This window comes from Pistacia vera, unplaced genomic scaffold (assembly GCF_008641045.1).
Source record: "Pistacia vera cultivar Batoury unplaced genomic scaffold, PisVer_v2 Contig274, whole genome shotgun sequence".
NCBI classification, from domain to species: Eukaryota; Viridiplantae; Streptophyta; class Magnoliopsida; order Sapindales; family Anacardiaceae; genus Pistacia; species Pistacia vera.
This window is the reverse complement of record NW_022196084.1, coordinates 266,184-291,189: the sequence shown is the minus strand read 5'-3', so window position 1 is coordinate 291,189 and position 25,006 is coordinate 266,184. Positions and strand designations below refer to the sequence as shown.

The 25,006-nt window shown below is 40.3% G+C and overlaps 2 protein-coding genes across 2 annotated transcripts; both read right to left on the bottom strand.

The window, feature by feature from the left end:
* Positions 1–405: 405 nt before the first annotated feature.
* LOC116133759 (26S proteasome non-ATPase regulatory subunit 7 homolog A-like) lies at positions 406–3,634 on the bottom strand. Its single transcript, XM_031419447.1, has 10 exons — positions 3,331–3,634; positions 2,352–2,444; positions 2,187–2,268; positions 2,003–2,099; positions 1,719–1,794; positions 1,538–1,596; positions 1,246–1,368; positions 1,079–1,136; positions 890–975; positions 406–796 (listed from the first exon to the last, which is right to left on the bottom strand). Exons 1-10 carry the CDS (start codon positions 3,515–3,517, stop codon positions 725–727), a joined length of 933 nt encoding a protein of 310 aa, XP_031275307.1. The 5' UTR covers positions 3,518–3,634; the 3' UTR covers positions 406–724.
* A 4,407-nt stretch (positions 3,635–8,041) lies between these two features.
* Positions 8,042–10,729, bottom strand: LOC116133774 (protein NRT1/ PTR FAMILY 5.5). Its single transcript, XM_031419464.1, has 5 exons — positions 10,578–10,729; positions 10,408–10,467; positions 10,091–10,305; positions 9,363–9,898; positions 8,042–9,272 (listed from the first exon to the last, which is right to left on the bottom strand). Exons 2-5 carry the CDS (start codon positions 10,433–10,435, stop codon positions 8,384–8,386), a joined length of 1,668 nt encoding a protein of 555 aa, XP_031275324.1. The 5' UTR covers positions 10,436–10,467; positions 10,578–10,729; the 3' UTR covers positions 8,042–8,383.
* Between the last annotated feature and the right edge of the window lie 14,277 nt (positions 10,730–25,006).

Sequence of the window (25,006 nt, the reverse complement as noted above, 5' to 3'; positions counted from 1 at the left end):
GTATAACCATTAACCAGTAACCTCTTTAAAAATTATAATCAGGGATCAGGATTGAAGATTATATTAACATATTCAATTGGACAAGGCTATAGAACTATATAAATATCTTCTGTGACGACGATCATTATTGTTCATATTATTTGTTTCATCACCGTTGTCACCTGCCATTAATGTAGAGAAACAGCCACGGCCACCGGCTCGGAAGTGTTCAGGGATATTATAATATTATTGAAATTTAGGTCATGCCGTAAAGAACTTCTGCATCCTGTTTTATTGTTTTTTCATTTAATTTTTTTATAATACTTTTGACTTTTGAGAATTAAAATTAGAAATACCATCACTCCAAAGTCCAACGCTGGTTTTTTTTTTTTTTTCCTTCATCCTCCTATAGTATCGAGTCTCATATTCAGCAAGATAAAAAAAGGATGCTACAGAAGTTAACACCTCCAAATTACAGCAATGTCAAAATGTATCTGGAATCTAATCTAAAATGGTTAATCAACATGATAAAAAATGCCAGGGAAAAAAATATAAAAAAAGTCCAACATCACATAACAAGGCAAGAGTTTTGGGGCCAGTGATCTCTGGTCATACTATGAAGAATACACAATTGTCATCAATGAAATGCCTCATAATACAACTGGCCCTGCCCTCCTTCCCCAACCCCTTCCACACGTTTGAGTTCTGTCATGGCTGAAACCAAAATGCCCAACAAACTAGCTCTTTAGCTTGCACTGGCAGCTGGGACTGCTGCTGGCTTTGCATCCTCAGCCTTTTCATGTTCTTTGTTCAGCATCTGAAAAACCAATTAGCAAATCAGAAAACAATCCTAGTCATGAACATAGTCATACAATCAGGGTAACTATCAGTATCAAGAGAGAACTCTGACCTTGTTATTGATCAAGTTGTGCAGTGCAATGACACTGCGGATGAGTGATGAAAGATATATGACCAACATCATATCATTTGTTTTTACTACACAAGAGGAAATATATATGTCCATTATCAGGGGCTGAAAGATTGACCAGTTTAAATTGCAAGAAACCAAGCATTTCTGACAAATTTTGGCTTGTATTACCTGCAAAGGCCTTAATTAATTCATTCACATTGAGGTTCGGTAGCAGATTGAACACATCCTGCAATTTGGACGTACAAGAAAGCATGAGATACACATAAAAATAAAAAAGAATAATTTAGACTTGAAGACACAAGTGGGATAAAAATATATAAAAAAGAAAAGTGCACCTGTAAATGGTAAAGTATCTCGTGATTCAATGGAAGCTTCTCATCAATAACAAGATCAAGGTAACCACGGATCTCTCTTAGTCGTGCATCCAGACCTTTAAGGGCTGTAAGTTTTCCAGTGACCTGTACAGGACAATATAATCATATTCCTTGTTTTCTTTGAATATACCTCCAACTTCTATAAATGACGGCTAATATTATCAAGTTCATTTTGAGTTTGACAAAAAGAGATGGCCGAAACTCAACATAAGAAACTTCAGGGGTAAAAAAAAATGATTAATAATATAGAAACCTCAGTTGCTAGAGTACTGATGGTGGTATCCTTCACATCCCTCAGCAAGTGTTCCACTCCTGTTGACAGGTGATATTAGAACATTATTGTTGCAGAAAATTAGAAAATAAATCAATCACAGAATCAACTGCAAATTATCATAATGGCAAAAAGTAATGAGGTCTTTTATCTAAAGGCATACCGATTTCCTCAACTTCATGAGCTGCAATTTCTGAAGGCACATGTACAAAAACCTTCTGGCTTTTCTGAGTAGCATTCTGTAAGATGATACAGTATCAGTATAGTTACTGAATGAGAAAATTAAGGTGGCTTGTTCGGAAAAAACAACAGCATAATTATTCTGTGAGTCTTCTTTTCTAACATCATAACAACCATTACCAACAGTTAAGATGGGCATTATCAGTCACTTTACGTATCTGAACAACTATTAACAGCAACCAGAATAAATCAATAGTATGGTTCTACCTCTTTAACCTCTTCAACATCATAGTAGGCCTTGGTGGGTATTCCCAGCTCCTTTGGCTGGACATCAATGATAACCAATACAGGATTTGGAACATAGCTACAACATCCAATACAGGTTGATAAAGACAATATGCTCCACTGGAAAAAGTGAACTTGATAAACATATATACATATATAAACTCACTTGTGGAATAATTGATGAATATCGAGATCATTCTCCCGTAGCTTCGGGCCTGTACTATACCACCCTACAACATGCTCCTTGGCTGAAACAAATATCATAAATTTATACATGCTGATAAGTAAAAACCAAGAAATTTTTTGAGACAAAGTTACAAAAAAAGATTACCATTAATTCTTTTGAACATTGAAAACATGGCTTCATGGTAGTTGTGGTCAAGAAACCATATGCTAGAGTCCTTGTCATCTTCCTCAAAAGGCACTGAAATTAACAAATTCCAACATTCAGATAGAACAATAAATATTTATCTAACATAGGGAAAAAAACTTCATTTACAAACTATTTAGGGTAAATGGAAAGTTTTATCAAAAACACTGATACAGCAGCAGACCAGATTACATCTACAAGACGTACGGAAAAGGAGTGAATGAAGATAAAGAATATATACATTAATGGCCCATAGCCAATCCCAGATAGACAGATAGAACTGGCAGAAACACTGGTTCACAACACAAGTTCACAAAAGGGAGGACCATCAACATCTCAAAGCATTTATTAGTGAAAAGTACTCTTGAGATTTACAAGCATAACTCTTGTGCCCAGGTAAAGTAATGAACTTCTTGGCAAAATCTCCCACCACATAATTTAATACAAGTTTAGTAGAAAACAGGAATAACCTAATTGCCAAAATGCATCACATAAAAAGGAATAGCCTTATTGCCAAAATAAAATGCAAACGTAAACTAAACCAAAAACCAACCGCTAGCGAATATTTCTAGGAAATTCTTTCCAAAACAAGTAAGAAAGGAAACACAGTAAACTTCACAAAACTGTACTTCCAATCTATAAGCATAATTACACCAATGTAGGCAACACAACCAAATTATTTAACCAGAACACTGCAACATACCATAACATCAACCAAATTCATGCCAATTTTCTATTTTTTCTAAACAACTTCAAAACATTCACTAAATGAAACTCGTTTTCCAATCTCAAAGTTACCAATACAACTGAAAATATAAAACCCTAACTTTAAAGTTCCTATAAAATTAACTAAATTTTGTGAGCAATTAAACCCTAAAATTGATAGATCTAAATGCGAATTGAAAAGAAATATATTCAAATAGAAAAGAAAAAAAAAGACCTGCGTAGCTGTTGGAGACATCGACGGTGCCTTTGTAGGAGCTACCGAGGAGGACACCTACAACACGCCTGCGAGTGTCCTTAGCAACACGGTTATAGTTGTCTACTATACTCAGTAACACCAGGGGGTGCACGATCACCTTCTCTATTGGTCTCGCTGATATTTGCTGCGTCTTTATCACGTCCATCCTCAACTCTCTCTCTCTCTCTCTCTCTCTCTCTCTCTCTCTTTTTCTCCCTGCTAAAACCCCTGGTTTCCCTCAGTTTCTTCTAGCTTGCTGCTTCTTGTTTGGGTCACTGTGTCTGTTCTATTGTACTTGCCCACTTACTTAAGCAAGCTCCCACGTAGACCGGAAATAAAAAACGCTGATTGAACTGACGTTTCTAGACAAGGAGACCTTTTGTAACTGGTGGTTACAACTTACAATAGCGCCTTGTTTGTGGCCTTAGGACCCAGGGAAAACGGCCCGGCCCAAATTGTTTTCATTTCTTCTTTCTTGAAAATTATGTATAAAGTTCATTTATGAGTTTTTTGTTTTTATTTTTACAAAACCGAGAATTTATAAGCAAGGAAGGCGACATCAAATTTCTAGTAAAAAATTTAATTTTAATTTTTTATGTTCTCTCCTCTTTTATAAAATAAAAAGTACATTTCAAATTAATATATTTTTTTATTACAAAAATAAAAAAATTAACATATTTAAGACAAAATATAAGTGATAATTTGAAGGACTTTTATCTGTTTATCTGTCGTGTATGTGATAAATTTTATTTTTTATTATTTTTTTATATTAAAACAACTACACCAAATGTATTTTTCTTTTCACATTTTATATTATTATTTTCGGACTGTATTTTCTAATTATTTTCAAAAAACAAAAGAACAATTCACAAAATTCATAAAACAACAAATCCTGTTATTGTTTATAACAAATCTAAGCTCAGAAGACAATAACATTAAGCATTATCAACTATCCTGGGTGACTAAGTAGTCAAATAGAGACATATCTTACTCAAGAGGTCTTGAGCTCGATTTTTCTCGATTGTTAATAGGGATGACTATTAGAAATTTACTTAATCGTTAACTTCAAAGTCTTAAAAATTAGTTAATGTGTATTTTTCTCGATTACTAATAGGGATGACTACTAGAAGTTTACCTAACCGTTAACTTCAGAGTCTTGGGAATTAGTTAAGGTGCGCGTAAATTGTCTTAAACATCCCGGTCACATCAAAACAAAAATTAAAAATCATGATGAAAAAGGCTCTTCTTCTTCAACCTCAGGCGCTTCCGGTTCTTTAGAGTTTAGTCGACTCTTTATAATCATAACAAAGTGCTATAATAATAGAGCAAGATTAACCACAGTCATTGCGGCCAACGTCCAGTAATACTAATCCAAACGACTCTTGTTAACTACCAATTTGGTTTCCCTCCCCGTTCACTAATTATACCCACAACGTAAACACACAGGGCACCGCCCATTGTTCCTAATCCATATATACCAATTCCAATATGAGCCAAGTAATTGTCCATTGTGGAAGGAAACTAATCAATAAGAAATCTAGAAAAACTAATTGAAGAAATTCCGTCAAAGCCTCCTAGAAGTATAAATTGCAGAGCCAACCAAAACAAGCTCATCGGGATTTTATCATCAGGCTTGTCAATGAGACCATGGCTCCTAATCATATCCAATCTTCGAGTCTCCACTTTTGCTGCCGTAATACAGCATAATATCCCAATAACCATTGATATTGCAGTTCGAATTGGAGGAGCATACTGTTTTTTTTTTTCTTTGCTTAACGAGTTTGCAAAATCGATGTACTTTGTACGCGAGAAGATATTGCCTATGTGATGGAAGAACATGAGTATCGTGAAAGGGACACTCAGAAAACCCACTTTACGGTTCAGGTGGTCTGCTTGCGCGAGAAAAAAAGTGAATTCCAGAGGTTTTATTTCTCCCAAGAAAATGAAGGTCATGCTGGCACATTGGGATGATTCGTGAAAGAGATTTTCTTTCTTCCACTTCTGTGACTCTGCAAAGTCTCCATCTGTTTCTTTCCTGCTCCTCTAGAGTTTTATAACGTAATAATGTAATATTATTGCAGCCTTGTTTAGACCGTGTCTGTCTGGCCGAGCTTATGAAAATAAGCTTATAAGCAGTTTGTGCTTATTGTTGGAGTTGTCGACTATTTTAACATTAATTGATTACGCAGACGTATTCGGGGTTCCTGTTGACTAGTCAGCGAGTAGGGGCCCCGCTCCTCGATTAGCGGGCGAGGGTCGTGGGGGCAATGCCCGCGCACTCATAGGCGGTTTGGGCATTTTCTATGTGTAACCGCTGTAGGATTTCTTTAGCTCATTAATTCTTTATTGGATTTGGACTTAGGAATAAAAATCATTGTAAAACTAGGTTTTGTCACTTTAAACCTAATATATAAATATATTTTTCTCTTGTTATGAGAGTGATAGCAATCATAAGACAATTCATTCATTATAAACAAGAGAGGTGAGAAAGTATTGTAATACTATTGACTCGGTTGGACCGTAACCTATATTGGGTGAACTAGTGTAAATTGTGCGTGTTATTTTCTCTTTGTTTACTATCTGTGATTTGTTTTACTGTTATTTTATTCTCGTTGTTGTCTCTATTTCGTTCACTTATAAGGTAATTTGAGCTTATAAACATATAAAATTTAAGCAATTACGTGTTTGGTTAAAGTACTTATAAGTAACTGATAAGTAGTTAATGCGTTTAGTAAAATGTGCTTTATAAAGCTTATAAGTGCATTAAAAATGGTACGATATTATTTTATCAAATAATAAATAAAATTATATGATGGAATTTTAAAATTAAATAGAGATAACATGGTAATATAGTTAGTCAAAGTAGCTTATACGTATTCTATTTATAAGAAAAAAAAAAAAAAAAAAAAAGGTATCCCCCAGCTTATTATTATTATTATTATTTTTTATAAACTTGAAAAAATTACAAACAAATTTAGTGTTTATAATATGGTTTGAATTAGTTTATAAGCTTAGACAAATACCGTTTGGAAAGCTCTCACGCCTCTTTCAAATCTAAGTCAATTGAGAGAGAGTTTGGCCGCGAGTATGCGGCAACTTATGGAGATCATTTTCACTCCTCTCATAGAGCTCAGTGACTTGCCTTGGGCATCTATGAAACATTTTGGAAGCAGAGGTCACAGAGACCCTAAAAATAGACGTGAAACTCCCTGTGGTCTCACATGCTCATAAGAACGTGAATCAGTCAAGAACGTTATTGTTGCTACCACAAACATATTGCTGGAATCCCAAACCTGATTGACCAAGGTTGTATCAAAGGAATTGTTGAACCTCCAGTTACAGGCATTAGAGATGTTACAGTAAACCTGATTGACCAAGTTTTTACTAAATTATATATTAGTTTAAGTGTAAAGATTTTTTTTCCTTTGTTTATCCAATTAATTAAAAATATTGATTTTCTATATTAATTAATAAAAATAAAAAACATTATAAATTTAGTAGATTGTAGAATAATAGTGGTAGGATATTGATGAAATTATAAATAAATAAATATTAAGATCATTTAACTTTAAATAATTGCATATTATTACTCCTAACTTTTTAGGTGGGGATTAACTATTTTTTCTTTTTTGACTTTTTAGCTAAATAAAAAGTTTATAAAGTTAAATATTTTTAAAGGTATTTTTGTCTTTTAGTAAAATATTAACGGAAAATATAATAGAACCTAATAAATTGTGAGAAAGTATTATTTTAAAACTTGAAAGGTGAGAAAGGGTCATTTTGCTAAACCTTGGGTGGGAAAATATCGTTCTCCCTTTGATCATGTGATTAAGTGTCTTTGGTGGTTGCCTGCAAGTGTTTGTTTGATTGCAATGGTGAATTATGTAATAAATAGCTCTTATACTTTTGGGAAAGAAAAAAATAAAATAATAATAATAATAATTCTAACTCTACAGTGGGCTTAAGCCCAAATACAATTAACACCCCCAATTAATTCTATTATGATATATGTTAATATTCAGTTACGAGAGAAAATCTAGAATACAATGTAAGAATGATGGTATTGCTGACTATCAAACGATACATAGAGCTACCGGCCTCCCCTAAGATTATGGGGCAATTATCAGATACCCCCCCTAAGGTATCAGTTTTCACAACTGCCTCCTACACGTATCTGGAAGCCTCAAAAACCTTCCCTTGAACACGATTTCTTAACCGTAAAAGGTGACTGAACAACAGAAAAGTCAAGATTACCCATCTCTAAACATTAATGACTTGGTTCTTTTCATCAAAGCTCCAATTTTATATATATATAATTTTTTTTTTTTTTTTTTTTTTTTTCTAAACTACCTTACATAAATTGCTATTGTTACCCTTCGAGACCAACCGTAAAAAATTGTTTTGCTCTATATATTTTAAGCTTGAACCCACTTTTGTTTCGTTCTTGCTCACTTAGTAGTTGGAGAGAAACAATGGCGAAAGACGCTGAAGGGGCTGAGCAAGGAGAGTTCTCAGCAGAGGATTACCGAGACCCACCTCCAGCACCATTGATCGACATTAAATAGTCGACCAAATGGTCGTTTTATAGAGTTGTTATTGCTGAGTTCATTGTAACTCCTCTTTCTTTCCATTACACTCTTGACTGTGATTGGCCAAGAGCCAGACTGACGAGAACTTGTACACTGATCGCTGTGGTGGTGTTGGCGTTCTTTGTATTGCTTAGGCCTTTGGTATGGCATGATTTTCATTCTTGTTTACTGCACAGCTGGCATTTTGATGAGTTTAACTCTTAACTCAAAAATATCACAACGAGACCTTCTAAAAGAACGGAAAAGTTGAACCTCTGCGTTTGGTTGCCGAGAAAATGAATCTTATGGGCATCTCTATAGTTTGGTTTTCTGCGTTTTTTTCTTCTATTCTACTGTTGGAGTTCTGAGTTCCATTTTAGACTCAAATCAACTAATTGTTTATTGTTTTTTGACTCGTTAGAAAAGTACAAGAATCAAAATGAGGAGTTGTTACAAATCAGAGCTCAGCAACAACAGCAACATCTAGCATTATCATCAAAAGGCTCACCAGCCTCTTCAAATTCAGGCGCTTCCAGTTCTGCCGTCGCATCTTTATAAGCATACCAAATTGCCACAAGAATAAATACAACAAGATTGACTGCAGTCATTGCGGCCAATGTCCAGTAATACTTATCCAAACGAGTCTTATTAAGTGTGTCTTGAAACCAACTCGGTTTCCCTCCCCGTTCACTAATTATACCCACAACATAAACAGACAACACACTTCCCATGGTTCCTAATCCGAATATTCCAAGAGCAATATGAGCCATGTAATTGCCCAGTGTGGCAGGAAACTGATCTGTCAGAAAGCGAGCAGCACTTGTTTGAGAAATTCCATCAAAACCTCCAAGAAGTACAAATTGTGGAAGCAACCAAAACATGGTCATGGGGATTTTATCATCAGGCCTATCAATCAAACCATGGCTCCTGATGACATCCAACCTTCGAATCTCCACTTTTGCTGCAGTGATTAAGCACAATATCCCAACAACCATTGATATTGCAATCCCAATGGCAGGAGCATACCGTCTTCCTCCTTCGCCTAACCAGTTTGCAAACTGGACGTATAAGTTCACCAAGCATTTTTTGCTCATGTCATAGAACCACAAGAGTATTGCAATTGGGACACTCAGATGACCAACTTTGCGATTCAGGTGATCTGCTTGCGCAAGAAAATAACTGAAACCTACAGAAGATAAAACTCCCAATAAAATGAAGGTCAAACATATTGGAATGATTCGTAAAAGGGATTTTGTTTCTTCCACTTCTGTGACGCTGCAAAGTCTCCATCTGTTTCTTTCTTGTTCCTCCAGAGTTTGATCAGCTAATATAATTGCAGCCTTGTCTAGGCACCTGCAAAATGGAAATTGCTTGTCTTACAAAGAGTTCAATCTTTTCTCTTCTAAATGTTGCAATCGAAAGAGTGTGTAATTGAGTCCAAACCTGAGGCCACGAGTAGGCGGCGCCTTGTATAATTCTTGGTCTCTCTCATAGAGCTCAGTGGCATCCTTCGGGCACCTATGAAATATTTTGGAAGCAGAGGCCACAAAGACCCTGAAGACAGATGTGAAAGAACTCCCTTCTGGTCTCACATATCTGTAAGAACATGTGCCAGTCAAGAAAATTAGTGTTGCTACCACAGTACAAATTGCTGGAATCCCAAACCTGATTGACCAAGGGTGTATCAAAGGAATTGCTATTGCTCCTGTTACAGGCACTAGGATCGCTCCAAAGAAGCTCAGAAAAAACATCACCAACGCACCTCGACTGACGTTGTGTTCTCCTGATGCTGTAATCTGTTCCCCCATGAACCCTCCTATTGAGGTTATGTGACCTGACATTCCGTAGGCTGTTAGAGCTAAAGCCGTGTAAAAGAGAATTTTCTGTCCCTCGCCAATGCATTCCAGCTTGTATTCACTGCAGGTGCCCATTGCCTCAGACATTACAGGTGGTGTTGACATTGCCAAAAAGCTCAAACCCTGATAAATATAAATTGTGTGACATTTTCTGATTAAATATAAAATAAAAAACATAGATGTTCTCTCAATCTTCTAAAAAGCTGGGGGAAGTTTCATAAGAAAGAAATAGAGGCAAATAGAAAATAAAATCACTATTAGTCTGCATTATTCTCAATTACATTCTTTAAGAATTGGTGCAAAGGAGGAACTTACTGCGCTATAAGCAAAACTGGAGAGCAAGAGCATCCAATAGTTGCCGATGATAGTATCAACAAGAAATTGTAAGGCCAATGGCATGATAAGGACGATGCCCCAAAAGAAATTAACAATGACAGCAGCGTGCGTGAAACCAATCTTCCATACATTTGTTAAGTATGTCATCATCATCCATATAGCAAACGCAGCAAGAAAATCAGCCCACATGAGAACTGCCAATATTTTAAAATACAAACAACAAATTGAGAAAGAAGGTAAGGATTACAGCAAGTTATTTATCTACAGGAAACTGAATTAGGATTTTAGACTGTTACCTGTGATTCTTATAAAGGAGGATAACATTTTCAAGTGACTGCAGCACTTTTAATCTCTTTCTGCAAAAGAAAAAAGAGTTTAGTATGTAGGACCAGGTAAGCTAAAGAAATAGTTTTAAACTTTAACTATTAGTTCCAATAATGTAAAGGGAAATGGACAAAGGGCTTACCAAATTAAGAGGGAAATTAGATGTTGAGTTGCAAGAATAGAGTAATGACTGTACTATTTTGGAAGCTCAAAGTACGAAGTGTTCAATATTTTAAGAGAAAAGAGACCATGAAGAGAAAAAAGGGGCAGTGATTGTAGAAGATTTTGGGGCATTTCACCCAAATTTATTAAATGAAGGATGTTGGTAAAGAACTAAAGATTCGAAGAAATATCACAAAGTGTGACATCCCTTTTTTTTTTTTTTTTTTTTTTTTTTTTTTTTTGTCAATGACCTGTCGATGTTATATATATATATATATATCATGGCTCCACGTTCCCAAGTCTGTTACAGTTGGCGCCAGATCATACGACATACATTAAGTTATTATGAGATACTTGCTTGATTATCAAGAGACAGCTCTTAGACAACATTGTTTTGTTTATGTATTGTCCCCAAATACATTAAATTTAAATAAATTCTTTTATTTCTAGGTCGGTCTATACATCCCATATTGATATATCATGTAAATTGGATATTAGACACAATTTTTCGCTGGTTCTAATTAATGACATATTTTAAAGTATATGTGCTGAATAATATTATTGTAAATTTATTAATTTGGAGTAGATCAAAACGATTCATTCCTTCGGCTATAGCCATCGTGTACTAGATTAATAAAAGAACAATGAAAATGGAAAGGTCGTTACCGTTCACCTCCTTTTTTAAGTCTCGTGTATATATCTCTTCATCCAATAAGAAGTTTAAGCCATTAAACTAATCAGATATGAGATCATCCGTTGAGTTTCGAAGGAATAATTAAACAAACAAGTGGGTATTTAATTTGACCAAACCCAAACAAGCTGAAGCTATGGTTAGACACAACTTGCTGATTTTTTATTCGTTGACTTGATTAATCAAATATGTTATGCCTAAAGAATGTAAGGCTGACGTAAGGTCTAGTCAGCATGCAAAAGTCAGAACCTGGGTACACCCGCAGCTGAATCACGAGAGGAAAGGGGTAGCGTGCTTCTGTCAGTGCACTGGGTGCGCGCCAGACCAGCCAAGAGCTGGTGAGCTTCCACATGTCCAATTCCTGCACCAAATCACGTAAATCACTCTAGAAGGTGGGCAATGGGACATAAAGGAAGATTTGTACGGATAATCCCACCAACTCACAGATTTAGTAATCATAACCTTAATCCATCCCACTATAAATTGAGGGTTCCTCTCTCAATTTGGGGATTAGCTAATCTCTTCAAAAAACAGCATATACGCTCTCTCTCTCTCTCACTCTCTCTTGTAATCATTTGTAAAAGTCAGCTCACGGAACGCGACCTGACCGCTATCATTAATACAACATCAGTGGACATAGGACTTGCTTCCTTAAGCATCCGAACCACTTTAAATACTGTCTAGTCATTTCATTTACTCTCATTCTTTCATTCAACGTGTGTCTTCTGGGTCAGCTCAGCATTTCACACGTACGTTTGGTTGGTGTCAAAATCACGTATCAATAGTTTGGCGCTAGAAGGAGGGTCTGATTTAGTATGCGTCCTTCATCAAGAGAATCTCTAACTTACTGGTCTTACAACAACAAATGGCTCACCGACTTGAACCTGAGCGGACCAACCAGGGTGCTGAGGAGATCCCCCAAATTCAGGAGGACACCTCTCCCGAGGTACCTTCGATCCCGCTGAATGCCGTGGGAGATATCCCGTCAAGTTCACAACTTGACTCTACCGTCATGAGTTACCTGGACAGGTTCAACAATATTCTCCAAACGGTCAAGCAGAGGTTGGACCGTTTGGACCAAGGTGTGCCACCCAAATCAAATGAGGCGGTGCAACCGCCAAAAATGCCTGCAGGTCACGCGAAAGCATGGCAAAGGGCGATAGCCCATGCTGCGAGCACTGTAGCGCACCGAAGGAAGGGTAAGCAAGTGGCAAAAAATGGGCCTAAGGGCTCTAAAGGGCCAGCGAACACCGACCACGCCCCGAGTAGAATACCCATGGCGTTAAGACTTGGTGAAAGGGTACAGCCCGAATCGTCCCATGTCTCGTCGCATGAAAACCCCTATAAAAGTACTAGGCGGGGCGATTCTCATCACCGCCAGAGAAATAATCCTGATCTTAGTTGTGCGGCAGGTTCCCACACTCCACGGGGCGGTTCGTACCATCGTGGAGGTCGTGAAAATTTCCCGCACCAGTTATCGGCATCACACGACTCTAGCCAGCGTGTGTTGAGAGCAGCCAGGACTGCCGGTCGAGGCGAAGAAGAATCCAACCTCCGGACTTTTCTTAATCGTAACTGCAAGGGTCGAACTCGCATGGGTGAAAGCAATCCCCAGATAGCTCCGTTGCCCCAGATTGAGGAGCTGCAGTGAGCTCTAGACCAGCTAAAAGCTCAACATAATAAGTAAGGGCAGGTCACATCAGCGTCTCCGTTTTCTCCGGTAGTGTTAATCACCCCACTCCCATCAAGATTTAGAATGCCCGACATGCAGGCGTTCGATGGAAATTTCGATTCGCAAGATCATTTGTATGAATTCAACAACCTGATGAAGCTTCAATAGGTTTCAGATTTGGCTAAGTGTCGTTGTTTGGTAGTGACCCTAACCGCTCATGCCAAACGATAGTTCAGGTCATTCCCAGCGGGATCGATCAGTTCGTGGCCTCAGATGAGCACGACATTCCTAAGGCACTTCCAAGCAAACCGAAAATTCTCAATGCCTTTGAGCTACCTCAGCAATATAAGGCAAGAAAGGGATGGATCCCTCCAATCGTACATAGATCGATTCCACAGAGAACTTAATAAGGTAGCTCACACTCCCGAAGAGTCTGTTCGGACCCTCATCATAGCAGGAGTTCATCCACAGACCGATCTGTGGAAAGAGCTACAGGCTGAGGATGATGTTTCCCTCACCCGCTTTTATAACCTTGCAGAGAAGTATCTCCGTATTAAAAATTTTGTGGCAACGCTCCACCGCCGCTACCTCGACGCTTCAGGTAGTGCGCCTGGTCAGGAGGAAAGCAGGAGAGTTGATCGCAGATGGGCTGCTGACGATTAACGGAAAGGAAAGAAACCGTCCTATGAGCCTAAGAAGTCTTACGCCCCAGTTCCTCATCGCGATCGCGACAAAAACCAGCATACTCCTTTGAATGTGTTTGTATCGGCTATTCTCGACAAGTCGGAAGAAGCCAGCCTGCTCGGAGAGCCCGAGCCCATGAAAAATCCCCCATCAACTAGAAATAGTAAAAAATACTGTCGCTTTCATCAGGATAATGGGTATCACATCGATGAGTGCCGAGCTCTCAAGCAGGCGATCGAAGACCTCATTAAGCAGGGTCATTTCAAGGAATATATTGATGACTCCACTCCCGTGCAAGAGAAAAATCAAGGGGAACCGGGGAAAAAGCGTCGTGATCACAAAGGGGTATGCAGCCTCAACTTGATCTTTGTAACGGCTCCATTCTTATAAAATCATGCATAGTAAAAGTACATGTAACAATAATATAAAAAGTTGGGCCCAAAATTTTTCTTTTATTAAACATATGCATTCTTTATACAAATATATACAAGATTTGTGACATATGCAAAACTATCAAAATAAGGTAGACAATGTAGCCATTTCTATTCGTGTGCCGATGTCCATCCGACTGTGTCCTCATCTAGAACCTACAAAAACATAGGGAACAACTGGATGAGCACAAACAAGGCTCAGTAAGTAAACCCCTGAACTCCAATGTCTCCGTAACTCTTTCTTTAATAAAACTATATAATTCTCTTTCTCATAATTCCTCTATGCTAACTTTCTTTCTAGTAAGTCACGGCCCCATCTGACTGGAGGCACGGCTGGGACTCGCTCCCACTCCTGTGGCTTCTACTCATTCTAGCCGATCGGACTTGGTTATGCATGGATTCGGAACCTTTGGCCATGTGAGTGCATAAAATCTCTCGGGTAAACTCGGGTATAGCCCTCATCCGCATGTACACTACGGGCTACACCACTTCTCTTTCTGATACTCTGGCCGCTTTCTTGATGCGGCGTACATGCGGGAATACTCTACCCGTACTCACAGGTTCCTCATCGCACAACCTACTCTATTCTCTTATTAAGCACTACTCTAGCTTTACTCCATAGTGCTCATTCTCTCTTTCTTTCTACTCTTAGAGTAGTCTAAACTCAAAAGTCTCTACTCTTTCTCTACTCTCTTTTCTAATGCATAATTAAAGCATAGTTAATGCACATCAATGACTCATACTCATTAATGCATTTATGAAAAGTAACTATGACATGTAGCAATAATTAAGGCTTTCTACCCTTACTTATGATTCTTTTGAGCATTTCATCATACAACTCAAGTGCATAAACAATTCTACTCTAACTCTAGCTTTTCTCTTTTCTTTAATCAACCAAATGGGAGAAAGCTCCCTTATAAACTCTAAATTCCCTGTCAAAAGAGAAACACTTCCATAAACTTGCTTAAAACTTCCTCCAACTTCTATCAAACTCAACCCAACATCAAGCAAATAAAACACTTCTCATAACTCAATCATAATTACTAATCTCAACCATTTAAAAGAATACACATATGTATATCAATCTACTCAAAAGAGTTCTTAAATCTCAACTTAGGTTGAGTTTACTTACCTTATCAGAATTTAGCTTCATTAACACTTCTCATTTCCTTTGGAAGCTTGCTTTTCATCTACAACTTAACCAACAATCACAACATGAGACTCTAATCAAAACATAATAAAACTCTCATCTAAAGCAAAAATCCTTACCTTAGGAAGCTTTAGATTAAAACCCTACTAAAAGTTACTCAAAAAGGCTCTTGGAAATCCTTGGAAGATTGAAGGAAATTTGAGAGAGTTTAGAAGAATGAAGGAGGCGGTGGAATGGGAAAATGAAGAGCTTCCAAAGACTAAACCGTTTTTAATATCTCTTAATAACTCTTTCTTCCCATTTTGCCTTGTTCTTTCATGGAAATTCCATCTATATCCTTTGATTCCTTACTAACACACCCCCATACTAACATATTCTCCTTGAAATTTCCTTACAATTAACTCCCCACTTTTCCTACTAATTAGGGGTAGAATGGTCAAATTGCCCTTAGGGAAGAGAATATCTAAAACTTAACAAACATTTTGGTCGGACTGTCGCCGCGGCGAGGAAGCTTCTGTCGCCGTGGCGAAACTGTCCAGAGAGTTTCCCGTGGTTTTAACACCTCTTCGCCGCGGCGAAGATTCTTCTTCGCCCCGGCGAAGCTTGGCACACTACACTTCTTCTATTTTCAACCAATTTCAGGGCAAATATTCAACACAACACACAAACTAATGTCAACCAAACAATATTACCAAGAGACCAACTCAAATAAGAGCAAAAGAAGGAACAATAACTACGTACCTCAAGTGGGGCGTTACAATCTTCGAGGGACCGCACTTCACGGGGAACTCGCGAGGCACCCAGAAAAGGTATGCTCGCGTAGCCCATCACGACCCTATCAGTGTGATGAGCACGACGCAGCGACCACGAAAGGTTCGTAGGGAGGAGGAAATTACCTTCTCCGAAAAGGACACAGTTAGATTGCATCATCCCCATGATGATGCTCTTTTGATCACGCCCTTGATAGGGCGCCATAACATCCACATAATGTTGGTGGATAACGGAAGTGCTGTGAACATCCTGTTCTAGACAACTTTCGAAAGAATAAGCTTGGACCAGGCCGACCTGAAACCCGCCTCATTCCCTTTATATGGTTTTACAGGGGACCACCTGATCCCCAAAGGAACGATCTTGCTTCCAGTCACACGGGGTGACTTTGACGAAGTGACCAAGGTAACTAAATTCTTGTTAGTGGATTGCCCATCCGCTTTTAATGGTATCCTTGGGCGACCTCTGCTAAGAAACTTTAAGGCAGTCACTTCGATATACCATCTGAAGATGAAGTTCCCCACCCCGACGGGGATAGGGGAAGCTAGTGGATCTCAGTGCACATCTTGCGACTATTATGTAAAAGTAGTGCAGATGGCGTACAAAGGGAAAGGTATCTCGCGCGGCATTCCACGACAAGCAATGGCGATCAGTCGGATCGAGTCATAGCATAGCCCAGCAGAGGATAATATGGATCCTCGTATTCAAAAATGCCCTTCCAATGGGCCAGTTGAGGATTTGTCTGAAGTATCAGTTGACTAGAACGAGCCGAGCAGAGTGTTAAGGATTGGGAGCAATCTTAACCCCCAGCTCACCACCAAACTGACCAGCTTCCTCAGAGAGAATATCGATGTGTTCGCATGGTCACATGCAGATATGGTCGGGATCAGCTTGGATATTATTTGCCACGTATTGAACATCGATGGTGAAGCCAAGCTGGTTTGCCAAAAGAGAAGAGCGATGTATCCGGAGCGGTATGCCGCCTTAAAACTTGAGGTGGATAACCTCCTCCGAAATGGATCCATCCAAGAAGTGCTCTATCTGACCTGGGTTGCCAACCTAGTTTTAGTAAAAAAGCCTAACAGCAAATGGCGGACCTGCGTTGACTTCATTGACCTCAACAAGGTATGCCCAAAAGACAGCTTTCCCCTGCCCAGAATCGACCAGCTCATGGATAGCTACTAAGCTTTATGGACGCATACTCGGGATACAATCAAATCCTGATGTACTCATCGGACGAAGAGCATACATCTTTTGTTACAGATCGGGGGCTATACTGCTACAGAGTTATGCTTTTTGGCCTTAAGAACACTGGTGCAACTTACCAGCGGTTGGTTAACCGAATATTCTCCGAACAGATTGGCAGATCGATAGAGGTCTATGTAGACGACATGCTGGTTAAGTCGCATGTCGCTTCAGATCACGTAGCGCATCTCGCTAAAATGTTCGACATCCTTCTACAGTACAGAATGAAGCTAAACTCCCTCAAGTGCTCATTTGGAGTATCCTCAGGAAAATTCCTAAGATACATGGTTAACCAACGGGGAATTGAGATCAACTCCGAGAAAATCCAAGCTCTCCTTGACATGAAAAACCTGGCCAACAAAAAGCAGGTCATGAGCCTCAACGGGCGAATCACGGCACTAAGTCACTTCATATCAAGGGCAACAGATTGTTGCTTGCCATTCTTCAATGTTCTAAGGGCCAATAAAAAGTTCGAGTAGACTCCCAAGTGCGAACAGGCATTCCAGAGTATCAAAGAACACCTCGGGAAGCCACTCCTTCTGTCCAAGCCTCTCCCGCAAGAGATCCTCCTCCTGTACCTATCTGTCTCTTAGTTCGCGGCCAGTGTAGCCTTAATTTGAGAAGAGGATAGGGTCCAATAGCCAGTATATTACGGGAGCAAGCGCCTGTTAGATGCCGAGATGCGGTATCCAGAAATAGAATGATTAGCTTATACCCTACTGATCACTTCCAGGAAGTTGCGACCTTACTTCCATGCTCATACGATCCATGTAATGACCAATTACCCGCTTAGATAGGTCCTCCAGAAGCCAGAGGCATCGGGTAAATTGTTTAAGTGGGTGATGAAATTGAGCCAGTTCGATCTGAAGTACAGACCGAAAGCAACTATCAAAGGGTAGGTTGTTGCCGACTTCATATCAGAATTTTCACATCATTCGATAGATGAGTTAGAGCAACAGCCCAGCGAAGTTATTCAGGAAACTATTCAAAATCTATCGACTTGGAGCCTCTACGTCGATGGATCATCGAACAGAAAGAGGGTCGGGGCAGGTCTTCTCCTCTTGAGTCTCGAGAGGGCTCGTATTCATGGCATTCTCCGATTCGATTTTAAGGCAACCAATAATGAGGCTGAGGATGAAGCTCTGCTCGCAACTGCGGTTGGCCAGAGAAATGGGTGCAACCGCGATTAGTATCCACAACGACTCCATGCTGGTCATTAACCAGATTTTGGGGGAGTACCAAGCTAAGGAAGAAAATATGATCAGCTATTTGAAGAAAGTTAAGGCCGTACTCGAATCTATTAAGCACTTCATGATCACACAGATTTCTAGAGATAGCAACTCTGTGGCAGACGCCTTGGCAAGGATAGCCTCGTCATTAGACTCAGATGCACTGGAGAGCATTCCTGTTTAACTCATCGAGATCCCCGGTATCAGCCCGATCGAACAGGTCGTGAATGCAACAGCATTAGATTCTTGGATGACCCCTATTATTCAGTATCTCAGAAATGGAACCTTGCCCGACGACAAGGTTGAGGCAAGGACCATCCGAACAAGATCTGCTCGTTATACCATCATTAGAGACTAGCTGTATAGGTGCGGGTTTAACGCCCCTCACCTCTGATGTGAAAACAATGAAGAAGCAGATTACATCATGAGGGAGATATATGAAGGGATCTGTGGTAATCACACCGCCGCACGATCTCTCGCCAACAAAGTCGTCCGTCAAGGATACTACTAGCCTCTCATCCAAAAAGATGCCTACAATTTTGTCAAGAGGTGTGACAAGTGCCAACGGTTCGCGAACATACTGCGAGCTCCTTCCCACCAACTGATAACCATGACTAGCCCCTGACCATTCTCCATGTGGGGAATCGATCTCATCGATCCCATGCCAGTTGGTAAAGGGGGAGTAAAGTATGCCGTGGTCGCGGTAGATTACTTCACCAAGTGGGTCGAAGCAGAACCATTGGCCGCGATCACGATCAAAAAGCTCAAGGACTTCGTCTTCAAAAACGTTGTGTGCCGTTGTGGGATTCCTCATATTCTTATCTCGGACAATGGCAAACAGTTCGACAACGAGAAGTTCAAGCAGTTTTGCGACGAGTTAGGTATTCACAAAAAATTTGACTCAGTCGCAAGGCCGCAAGTAAATGGTCAAGTTGAAGCTGTCAACAAAACCATCAAACACACTCTGAAAGCAAAGCTTGGCACAACCAAGGGGAATTGGGCCAATGACCTCCCCGAAGTCCTATAGGCATACAGAACAACTCCGAGAACCTTTACCTCATAAACCTCTTTTTTCGCAAGCATATGGCTGCAAAGTAATGATCCCTGTAGAGGTAAGAACCGGTTCACTTCGGAGGGACCTGTACAACGAAGCTAACAATGAAGCGCTTATACGCGCAAGTCTGGACCTAGTTGAAGAACATCGCAACAAGGCTCAGCTAAGAGTAGTAGCCTATTAGCAACGCGCGAAGAGTTCTTCGACTCTAAGGTTAGGAGAAGAGACTTCTGGGTTGGCGACCTTGTTTTGAAGGAAGTTCTTCTCAGTACTAGAGAACCAAGTGCAGGAATTTTAGGACCAAACTGGGAACATCCATACCGCATCGCCAAAGTGATAAGACCGGGGACTTATCATCCAAAAGACTGAATGGTTCAAAAGTACCCCAAGCTTGGAATGCTGAGCATCTCCAACCATATTATCAGTAATTCCGAACTCAGTTATTCCTTGTAAAGATTATTTTTTGATCTTTGTAAATGTAAATAACAAGTGTTATCATGTTCGTTTATAATAGTTTTCGCATGTAATTTTATTCGTATAGACGTTATAATTATGTTCGCATAGACTTGTTCCAATGTTGTAAACAGTTAGAATGCGAACTCATGTATAATAAAGGGAACAGAAATTGTAAGGGCAAAAAATGTATTCCATTGATGAAGAGAGTACAGCAGGCAAGACCTTAAGAATACAACTGCTAGCCCTGATCCCTAACTCCTGGAGGACCGACCTCATCGCTTTAAGGCTGGTCGACTGCGGGCTTCTCCGGGGCGTATCCCAAACCCTCTCCCTGGTCGGATCTTCTGGTGGCTGTCGCTTCCTCATCATCGAGCCGCGCCATAGACAGGAGAGTTTCCCGCCCGTCCTTCGGGAGGTCGGACATATCAATATGCGGATTCTTCAGGTGCAAGGCATAGATGGACTCAATCGCCTATTCAGCAGCCTTCGCCTCGACCTCCGCTGCCTAGTTCTGCATCTCTTCGATCAGAGAAGTAACTTTTCCCTAACTTGCTTGGAGTTCGGCCTTGAGAGCCTGCCTTTGCTTCTCGGAGGCCTCCCTCTCTTGCTCTGCTCGCAAGGCCCGCTGAGAGGTCATTTTGAGCTCCTAGTCTCTCTCGCCGACCTTCTTGGAGAGTCTGGCTATAGTCCTTTGGAGCTCATTTACCTCCTCCCCATGCTTCTCGAGCTTGGCTTTTTGGAAGTCCACTGTACGAAGAGTCGCGTTCTTTTCACCTAGGTACCGGTTCGCCGACTCAGTGGATAGCTCTCTTTCTACTTCAGCGGCTTCCAGGTCTCACTTGAGCTTTGCGTTCTTTTCCTTCAGCGCGACCTCTCCCGCAGCAGCTCTCAACCGGACCTTCTGCAGGGATAGTTGCATGGAGAGCAGGGCCTACAAACAAGAAAGAATAACAAGTCAGTATCAAAAGTAACAAATGGAAGTCCTTGCTAAAGACAGTTCGTTTACCTTGCTTAAGTGCTGGAGCGATGTGGACATTAGGTCCACGTCGCTGGAACCCACGAACTCCTCGAATACTTCCGAGAGTCTGCACTCTAGCAAAGTGTAGACTATCGGCTATAGGTGCTCCGGCAGGTTCCCCATCGAGTCCAACACTGAAGTTTCCTTCTCAGTGCCTTCGGCAGAGGTCGTGTCACCTACCGGTTCCTTACTCGACCTCTTCCCGATGTCTAGCTGCAACCTCCCGGGCTGATAGCCCTCAGGTTCGGATTCTGACTCCTTGACCTAAATTTTCTTCCTCTTCTTCTTGGGTCGCTGAGCCGTCGTCTTTAGCCTCAGGCGAGCAGCCGAAGGCTAAGAAGCACCCGTATGTCAGACCGGGGCACCCCACGAAGGCTGAAGCTGAGGTTGAGAAGTCCCAGCAGGTCGCACCGGAACGCCCGATGTTGCCCCTTCAGTCAGGGGAGCACTGAGAGCAGCTTCGGTCGCCCTGGCGGTCCTCGCCTGTGGGAAATTGGATTGCCTTCGTCGTGGCAGCTTCGACACCTTCGGAGGCATGGTCACTGCATATGAGCATCGTTAGCAAGTAATTCATTGCACGACCAGGAAAGATCCAGTTAGCAAAACTTACGCAATGGGGGCTCTAAGGACACGTCTACGTTGAAGAAACCGTATCTTCACAGATTCGTAGTTGTCACGAGCTTCTTCGCGTCGTGACTCGCTTCAGGCAGGAAGCCGAAGGCTACGATTCTGTCTGGGTCCGTGAGCAGTCCTAAATCGGTCGTCTTGTTAACTACCAGAAAGAAACAGGTCGTTAAAAAAAAAATGTATATATATATACATCAAAGTTAATGAATTCGTCAGGGGAAAGAACCTACTCGGGTCTTGAAAGCGGCAATGGTCATCATAACAAAAGAAGAAGAACTTCGTTTCGTAGGCCCCCGCGTTGCTAAGGTAACTGTGTATACCCGCTGCTATGGTAGGTCACCTGGACAAGTAGTAGGAATCCTTGTCCTTGCTCTTTTTTAGAATATACGAGCAGCCAAGATCTACAGCAGTTAGCTCGCCCAACCCGTTCTCATGACACGCGATGTACATGGCAACAACAATCATGTACGCGTTCGGCGTGACTTGTAGTAGCACAATTCTAAAATGATCCAAGACTGACCTGACAAAAGGGTGGAAAAGGATCAACCCCCACCCTTGAAGATCTCCTCAAAGATTGCGGCCATTCCACTGAACTGATATCGCAATGAGCATGTCCTATCGCAGAAAACCTCCATGTTGATACCGTACTGTTTTACCACCCTTTCGAGCTCATCCCCGGTAAGTACTGAGTAGACCTCACGAGTGGGACTCGCAGGAGCACACTGCGTGGACGAACCAGTCCCTTCCTCGGATCTGGTAGTTGAGGGATCCATTCTACTGTAGTCTATAAAAGTGACAAGCAGGGGGTCATTTAGCCCTCGTACACTATTTCGTACGATGACGTGGAAAAAAAAAAAAAAAAAAAAAAAAAAAAAAAAAAAAACCTAGCATGATGCTTCGAGCCGCCATTCATGGCTCGAACCCAACATTCCGATCAATTACGGGAAGACTAACATCATTTATCAACTACTGGGAATAAGAAAATAAAAACAGAGAATGATTCTCACCTCTCAGAATATGAAAATGGCTTCTTCTGCTTCAGATATCAGAAATGCGCTGGTTTGAAAGACAAAGAATCCAAGCTTGCTCTCTCTGAAAAAGACAAGTGTGGTGACATTGCCTGAAATGGATTTGAGTTTTTATAGCGAAGGAAATGACGCTTGGTTTTCCCAAAATCAAAATGACGTTTGGATGGAAAGATGTCTCATCGTTGATCACGACCACGTGTCATAGATCAGTGAGGAAGGGTGACCGTCACGATTCGAGAAAATCAAACCATCATCCTTTTCCGTTGAAAAACTCAAGCGACGATCCTCTCTCCCTCCGCATTAAATGCGCCCCAATCTACATTTAATGTTCTGATAAGAGGTGTCGTTTCAGCATGTCATGCATTTAATGTTCTAATAAGGGGTGTCGTTTCAGCATATCACGTATTTAATGGGCTTGATTGGCACTTATTGCGCACAGGACACATCTGTCAGAGCAGAGGCTATTTCATTAAATGCATCTATATCAAAAGTACAACAGGTAATGCCTGAAGAGGTCAGGTCGCTCATCCTTAACATGCAATGACCATGCAAGGCCGCACTTACAAAAGCGTTACCTCGACCTCTTTTCAAACAGGTTGGGATCACCAGAATTTCCTCGAAGGCTTCCAATCACGGCATGAATTATAGTTTCCAAGGTTCGATCCTCAAACCTTAAAAACTAGGGGACTTCTGTTATGCCTAAAGAATGCGGGGCTGACGTAAGGCTCAATCAGCATGCAAAAGTCAGAACCTGGGTACACCCGCAGCCGAGTCACGTGAAGAAAGGGGTAGCGTGCTTCTGTCAGTGCAGTGGGTGCACGCCAGACCAGCCAGGAGCTGGTGAGCTTCCACATGTCCAATTCCTGCACCAAATTGCGTAAATCACTCTGGAAGGTGGGCAATGGGATATAAAGGAAGATTTGTACGGATAATCCCACTAACTCACAAATTTAGTAATCATAACCTTAATCCATCCCACTATATATTGAGGGTTCCTCTCTCAATTTGGGGATTAGCTAATCTTTTCAAAAAACAACATATTTGCTCTCTCTCTCTCACTCTCTCTTATAATCATTTGTAAAAGTCAGCTCGCGGAACGCGACCTAACCTCTATCATTAATACAACATCAGTGGATGTAGAACTTGCTTCCTTAAGCATCCGAACCACTTTAAATATTATCTGGTCATTTCATTTACTCTCATTCTTTCATTCAGCATGTGTCTTCTAGGTCAGCTCAGCATTCCACACGTGCATTTGATTGGTGTCAAAATCACGCATCAACAAGATATGACATTGACTTTGAAAAACCCCAAATAAAAAAAAAAAAAAAAACAGAAACCCAAAATCTTCTTAAATGTGCTCCATGGATATCATCAATTACTCGACATATAATCTCCGCGTGAATTAGTAAAAAGAAGGTGAGTATAGCAACTGGTGCTAACAGAGGAGGGTGCCATCAGTCAAAAATTCGAGTATGCAGTTCATTGACTCGGTTTGAGTCGTTGACCATGTTGTTCGGGTCGGGTTGACCTATTTGGTTTCTGGGTTGGCTTGACCTACTTTGACCGGGTCAATTTGACCCGTTTTATCCTTGACCGAGTTGATTTGACCCTTTGATCCGGTTTGACCGAGTCTTCTTTACCCAGTTTCTGCAACTTCTAAACCTAGTAGGGAACTCAACAAGGTCCCAAACTTTATTATCCATCATAGAAGAAAGATAGCCTCTCTCTAGGATTTGTAGTTATCACCATTTAAATAAGGGACCTTATCCTCAACCATCATCAAAGTTTGATCAACTGTAGGTATATCAACAGACATGCTTACTAAATAAATTATGAGGCACAAACCATCAACAACAATTATAAGTTTACCAATGTAAAACAAATAATAAATCATAAATGAATCGACATATCATAAAATCTCCTTGTGGGTAAAGACATTACATATTATGATTCATTATTCTTTAATGATCAAACTAGAAATTATTAATATTTCATAATACCTGTGGGCTAGTTAAGAAATAAAAATAATTTCTATTTCGTCCCTAATTAATCATGAAAATATAACATTCTCTATGGGTAAAATGATTATATTAATATGATTAACTACAAAATGATGTTATTAACTTTAATATGATCATAATTAATATTACTTAATGCATATATTATCATAACTTAGACGTTGTGGCTACTCTAAATTAATCAAATATATACGATTATAAAACATCATATAGTATTATTGCATATAATGCAACATAACATAAATCAATACAAGAATAACACATTATTTATGTATAACAGATTAATACATGACATAAAAACCATCACACACGCTGTCACCGATTCCCACACGCCA

Coding starts and splice junctions, on each gene's coding strand:
- LOC116133759 (XM_031419447.1), bottom strand. CDS start 3,517: ATGGACGTGATAAAGACGCAGCAAATATCAGCGAGACCAATAGAGAAG. Junction 1,795..2,002: donor ATGTTGAAGAGGTTAAAGAG/GTAGAACCATAC, acceptor ATCATCTTACAG/AATGCTACTCAGAAAAGCCA. Junction 1,369..1,537: donor TCAGTACTCTAGCAACTGAG/GTTTCTATATTA, acceptor TGTCCTGTACAG/GTCACTGGAAAACTTACAGC.
- LOC116133774 (XM_031419464.1), bottom strand. CDS start 10,435: ATGTTATCCTCCTTTATAAGAATCACAG. Junction 9,899..10,090: donor CCAGTTTTGCTTATAGCGCA/GTAAGTTCCTCC, acceptor TATATTTATCAG/GGTTTGAGCTTTTTGGCAAT. Junction 9,273..9,362: donor CCGCCTACTCGTGGCCTCAG/GTTTGGACTCAA, acceptor TCCATTTTGCAG/GTGCCTAGACAAGGCTGCAA.